Source organism: Tiliqua scincoides, chromosome 1, assembly GCF_035046505.1.
Source record: "Tiliqua scincoides isolate rTilSci1 chromosome 1, rTilSci1.hap2, whole genome shotgun sequence".
In the NCBI taxonomy this organism is placed as follows: domain Eukaryota; kingdom Metazoa; phylum Chordata; class Lepidosauria; order Squamata; family Scincidae; genus Tiliqua; species Tiliqua scincoides.
In genome coordinates this window covers 149146225-149152925 of record NC_089821.1, presented here as the reverse complement: position 1 = coordinate 149152925, position 6701 = coordinate 149146225, and the positions used below count along the sequence as shown (strand labels likewise).

Here is a 6701-nt window from a genome sequence, read left to right as displayed (position 1 = left end):
AGGTGAATGTCTTTAACTAGAGAGAATTCAGTTAAAAATTTGTTTGTTCACATGAAACAGAGTAGGAGAACAGGGCTATTTATTTTAAAGCTTAGAATTAATTCCAATGTGTATAAACCTGAAGTACAAGCTTACAGGTGGCTATTAGGCTTAGATATTATTATACACTATTGCATACCTGTAGATCAGAGAAATTAAGTGCATAACTATGTTGAATTTAGGTATAAAATGCATTAAAAAATTTAAATATAGTTTCTAGAGAACTAAGGACTGTGCTTTTTGTGGAAGACATTTCAGTACAAAGCAATCAAAAACCACTGTCCCCAAACAACTTGGCAAAACACCAACAACCAGGACATATTGCATTTATTGAACTTTTATATAATCAGCTCTATACAGCAGTAACAAGATTCATATCTTACAAGTTATTGGTTCAATTGCTGATTTGCCATCAGAGGAAAAAATAAATATTATGCATTTAACACAGTAAAAAGTTACAGGTATTGTGTTTCAGTTACCCACTACTGAAGAGAGGTATGAGTTTAAGGACATGCAAACATACATATGTAACAATATATTCTTTACCATAATTTCTGTATGCAGTGTACATTAGCCAAAAAGTTTGAGAGCCTACCTTTAAAAATCTAGATTTGATTCTCAAAACACCTACAACTAAATGCCCAGAAATAAAGATGATAATTAACTGAGGCTTTCACTATCTAAACAGTGGTCTGATTTTTCGGCAGCCAAAATTAAGCATTTTCATTCAGCCCTTACTGCCCTTGCACCATACTAGCACCACAAGGACACAGAGTGCTGCAAACATCTACAGCTTCATGCTTAGTGCTTACTGGCTTTTGTATTGTGCATCTGCTCCTTTAAGTACAATGATTGGCAACGTGACTTATACTGATTTGCAATATTCTGAACTTCAGCAATATTTAGATACAAACAGTGAAGAGGGGGCACTAGTAGGCTGTTAGAATACACTATTCATCATTATATCTGGCAAGACAAAACAAAAAAGACAACAGTAATGAAGGCAGAAAAAAATGAAATCATCTCTGAGTTGTGCAATGTGATGGCACACACATTCGTATGATGCATTCATCGGTACAAGTGCACAAAACTGAGGCACATTTGCCCCAGGCCAAATATAGTTTTGTACAGTACAGTCTCTCCACTAATCTGTCAGACTAGTATAGGAGTCAAATCAATCACATAGTGATATTTGGCAAATGAGATTCTAGCAACTGATGCAACTGTTTACACTTCAGATTGCACAGGAACTAGGTGCGTATCTTACAGTACACAGATTCCACAGATGGCCAGTTCAGAATATACAGGGGCAGAACTATAACTGACCAAGCATTTTAGCAGAAATTGACAATCTAGCAATGACTTTTAATATGCTACAGTGGACCATGTATTATTGCTTCATTTGGATATGAGAAAAGTGAAGCAGCGTTCAGTGGAGAGAATCCGATTTATACATCACGAAGAATTCTGTTATGTGGCATTCGCTATAAACTGTCTGAACTGTCTACTATTCTTGCTTTATAGTTGCTATCACCACACTTACACAACAGACCTACAGAACTAAAGTGGCTAACAGTGGGGCAAGAACAGCTTTTCAGTTCTGGCACCTCTTTCTTCAGTCGTTCCAGCTGCTCTGTTTGGAAGATATTTGGCTGTTCAGGCATCCAATCATAAATCCTACAATAAAGAAAGAAAAGTAATTAACGCAAAGCCATTCTATTACAAAGGGACATTTGAAATCATATACAAACTGTAGACTTCCACAGCTAACATTTTTTGAAAGTTTAATGCCAAGACACTGCTATGATGAATGCCTTAAAGTAAATGAATTAGACTTAACAAAGTAGATGTTTATATTCTTGCGTACTTAAGTGAGTTACACGATGAACATTCTGTAAGTAAAGCATCTAGCATGTCAAAGTTAAAGTTAACGCATAAAGTTTGCATGCCATGCTGTGCACCAATTTCAGTCTCTAAAGATAGCCTAAACACCATTTTTTCTTCTTCCAAATCAAGCATTCTAAATATTGCACTCTTGTGAAACCATGAAGAAAGCTTAGTGATCTCTCATGTATATTTATCACATACTTTTAAAAGAAAACACATTCTGGGAAGCATGTACAAACCTGTCAGATCATTTGGAACTTGAGAATCTTGTGGATGTCTGGGAGGAAAAGGAATCTAGGTGTAAGGGACTATATTACACACCTAGTTGATTTTTATTTATTTGACTTATTTGATTTTTCTCTGTAAACCGCTTTGTGAACTTTTGTTGAAAAGCGGTATATAAATACTGTTAATAATAATAATAATAATAATAATAAGTTATAAATCTTAGTCCAGAACTGATGACTTTTTTTCTTTTAAGGCCCTTTCCGTAACTTACAACAGTTCATTAACTCTTTTCGCCTGCTTCTCCAAAGCCAAACTGTCACACACTCAACTGTCATCCTTGGAATGCTTTCTGAAATTGCAGCCCTATGTTCAATGGCACTCTACTAGCCACTAGCCACCTCAAAAGGTTGAACCTCTGCAGAAGCAACAGCAACCAACATTACATTGTCTCCCAGGAAAAAAAGGAAGCTGGGTAGACCATTAGTTAGCCACACAGAACCCTGGGCTGAGTCAGAGTGGATACCAAATCAGTGGAAAAATAGCTTTTACTATTGATTTGTCTACTTTAGTGTTTGTCTACCGTATGTATGTAAATTTGTCTATCTTACATGCAACTCTCCTTGGACACTCATCAGAAGCTGCAGCTGCTAATAGTATAAAAACCAACAGTCAGGATCCTGGTTTCACCCTATGAATATGCAGTTTCTACTTTAGAGAGATTTGTTACTGCCCTAAGCTAATATGCTGGTCTCAAAAATCTGCTAAGTTCAGCTTCTTGGCATGCAGCAAGTTTTTATACCGTAAAGTCTCTAAGCAGTGAACTTTCCACCCAACAAAGTCCAAGCATCCTTCAGGTACAGCTACCAGCTTTAAAAAAACTGACAAGCATTTAATGGCTGGACATTAGAAGGGATGCTTACAACGCCAGGTTGACTTTTTAAAATTTGCATCAGTGGAAGCAGAGAGAAGGGCCACTAGGCTATAAAAAACAGGCTGCAACTTTGAATATTTAGCAACTGATTTGTAGGGAGGCAGTAAACCAGACGTTGCAAGAACCAGTCCAGGTGGTGGGCAGAAGAGAAAAATGGTATGAAGAAACACAGATTGACAAGTGCTACTCTTATTTATCCCTCAGAAGTGTGGCTAATCCATCCCTGCACACCACAAGTTTGGGCAGTCAAAGCCTTGAACTGCAAAATGTTCCAGCCTTCTTACTAGTACTATGCTCAAGACTCTGCCTGCTCTAAAAGCAACCAGTTGCTACAGTTTTGTAAAATGCAATCCTTTCAAATAAGAATCACTATGAAGCACATGCATGCTTTCATAGAATATGTTATGGCAAACCGACTTTAGTTCAGAGCAAATCCTGCAACAAATACAGCAAGAGAAGTCAGGAAATACTAAAGCTCAGCCAAAATTTCCCAGAGGCAAACTGCCTCCAGCTCACAGTGCCAGCCAGAGACAGGAACATTCTGAGCCACAGTTCTCCACCTTCCAAAGTGCCTTTTATTATAGGACAAAAATTAAACAAATTGGTAGAAATGGAACACTTAATCGGGAACACTACTGCTTAACTCCTTCCCTTTTGCATGGGCATTCCACAATTCCAAAAGCAGCCAAATTTCTAACCATTATTTCTAACTCAACATAGTGCTAACCAAGTTGGCTTCAAAAAGGAAAAGGACAGGGATGTGGGAGTAAAAGCTGGCAAGAAGGGAGACGGGAGAAGCAGGCAAGCATGAGGGGGCACCTAACCATGGATCATGGTCCAATAGCACTGTACTTCCTTGAAGCCAGTACGCCAGCTCTTGCCCTTTAGTGAACCCAGTCATGGCATTTTTCATTCAAATTCTATTGGAATGCTACCTGGAAGTATTTGAGGACCAGAACACCCTCTATGCACAGAACTGCACACATGTTCCAGAACACAGAAGTGGAAATGTTGACTCACACACACTGATACTGGAAAAGAGACTGGCAGAGCAAAAGCACCTGAAAAAATCAGAAATATGTACAGACTACTCAAATTACAATGAACAAAATTACCTCCCAAAGGAAGTTGGCTATAGGTTGACTTCAGAACATACACATCTTGAATACAACATTTACGGTTGACCATCAGGAACATCAATAAATCAATATACAAAAGCCATCCGATGCCAAAAGGAAGAATTCAATGTATACTGAACACAAAGAATTATAAGCTAAGCTTTTCATGCAGGATGCAAAAAACAAACAAACAAACAAACTGGACAAGATAAAGAGGTCAGATATGTATATTTGCTCCAATTATTAACAGTATTTATATACCACTTTTCAACTAAAGGTTCACAAAGCGGTTTACAGAGAAAAATCAAATAACTAAATGGCTCCCTGTCCCAAAAGGGCTCACAATCTAAAAAGACGCAAATGAATACCAGCAGACAGCCACTAGAACAGACAGTGAGGTGGGTCAGTTACTCTCCCCCTGCTAAAAAAAGGAGCACCCACTTGAAAAAGTGCCTCTTACCCAATTAGCAGGGGTAAATCCAATGAAATCCAGTGAATCGGATTTCAGGAGCATTTATTCCAAGTCACCCTGAATCTTAGCAGCACAGGTCAGTGCTCTGAGCAAACCATATTTATTTTGCAATACCTGTCGTATATCAGACCCTGAACACCATATTCTCTCAGCTTCCTCCTGACTTCAGGATCATTCATATCATCACCCCAGCAGAAGACAATTAAGTCTTTAGCCTTGGCCTCTTCAATAAATTGTGGGTGCTGCAGCAACTCCTCTGCATGTGCATTAACCCCCTAAAAAAAAACAACAAAATATTAAGCATACTTAGTTGAGATACTAGCAGTATAAGGACAAATCTTCCATAGTTTTGAATTAATATATTCCAAACATTTTGCATTTCAAGGTGAAACATATTCCAAGTCTAAAAAAATTCTGAATTACCAGAAGCTCAATTCTCATAGGTTCTAGTGGTGGGACAATCAAAGCCTGGGAAATACCCCCTCTTGACTGACAGGCAGGGTTAGATCAGCAAACACATCACAAAGGTCAGGTTTAGTTCTCACAAATGCAAGAAATTTATGTATAAAGAAAGCATGTTCAAAAATGTATACACACACTTAGAGGAACACAACTTTAAGAACCATCTAAGAAAGAGAAACCTAAGGAATCCCAGATAGAAATCTAAAGCTAAAAAGTGTGAATATCCAAAAACAGAATAAACCAGAGGCCACTGGGTCACGCTTCCACCTCCAGTTGTTCAGATTCCCCCCCTTCCCTTAAAATGGATGGAAGAAATTGCCTCACCCAGAAGCCTCATGAATTGAAATTTACAGAAAGATCACACTTTTATTTCTCTAAGTAATTATGTGGTGGGACAGTCTTTAGTTTGGTTGGCAACCTTCAGTCTTGAAAGACTATGGTATAAGCCTATAGCACTTGGTATTCCTTGGTGGTCTCCCATCCAAGTACTAACCAAGCCTAACCCTGCTTAGCTTCCAAGATCAGGCATATGCAGGGTCTTTAGTTTGAAGAGGCAGAAACACTTCATCCCAAGAACGGAATCACATTTGTTCAGTTGCTAGACAAAACATTTAGGAGGACATGCCAGCTAGAGGTTGCCTGGGGGGGCAATAGTGTCTAGTGGATGCATGAACAGATTTAAATAGCACCCTACATACTAAAGCAAAGAGCAAGCTCTGTAAGCTGCAGACAGAGCAGAACCTCTCATTGAGCTATAATGCCTTCTGATGGGAAATGATCCTGAGTTCATTAAACTCTTATCTAGCCACCACTGAAGTATAAGCCCTGAAATTCAAGAGTGTTTGACTAGAATAGATTCAGACAAGTACAAACATTCAAGAATCCCAAGTACTAGAAAAAAAGCGGCCCCCATATCCTCCAGGAATGCTGCTACTGTGGATACCCAAAACCATGGACACCACTCAAATTCCCTCATGTCTCACTCATGACTAATCTTGTTTGCAAATGCTTTGCAAAAGCCATTTCTTCCTTTTGCTTTGGAGAAGGAAGCAAGACAGCAAGAACCTAAAGCTGTAGCTGTTTGGCAGAAGGGCTATTAGCAAGATTAAAAATGAAGCAGTGGCCTCTGAGATATTCAAGCCTATCTTCCTATGCTTGTTTAGGCAAAACCCAAGTATATTGCCTAGATAGGGAAGAGTTACTTCTTGCAAGTCAAGGTGCATCATTAGATCAGTCAGAGATTCCCCTCAGCCTGAGGTTGTATAGCAAGAAACCTTCTGTATTCAAAACATTTGAAGAGAGACTTTGAAAGGATTACAGATCCTTGTGCTGCTACTGTTATTCTAGACCCAGGATGGAAAATTCTAAATCATTAATTTATCATACTGTGATTAAACCACTGCATGTGTACATGCATTTTTTAGACATAATCCTAAATGCCTATGACTGAGAACCATTGGTCATGAAATATCTTGAGGAAAGTGGGAAACCCTTGCAAAGTTAGTTCTTCAAGTCATGATCCTTGTATTGTTTCCAATCTGTACCTCAGTCACTAGGCAGCAAT

General features: G+C 38.6%; 1 protein-coding gene across 3 annotated transcripts in view; it reads right to left on the bottom strand.

Annotated features, from left to right (window-relative positions):
- Positions 1-351: 351 nt before the first annotated feature.
- Positions 352-6701, bottom strand: part of GPCPD1 (glycerophosphocholine phosphodiesterase 1) — a 46910-nt gene continuing 40560 nt past the window's right edge. For 2 of the 3 annotated variants that reach the window (XM_066610937.1, XM_066610948.1), the window contains exons 19-20: positions 4790-4950; positions 352-1716 (exon numbers count right to left, since the gene is read on the bottom strand). In XM_066610937.1, coding sequence (XP_066467034.1) covers positions 1524-1716; positions 4790-4950 — 354 coding nt within the window. In that variant the 3' untranslated portion in view covers positions 352-1523. Of the gene's footprint in view, positions 1717-2165; positions 2204-4789; positions 4951-6701 lie in introns of all 3 variants that reach the window. The other variant, XM_066610988.1, reaches the window with a different exon arrangement.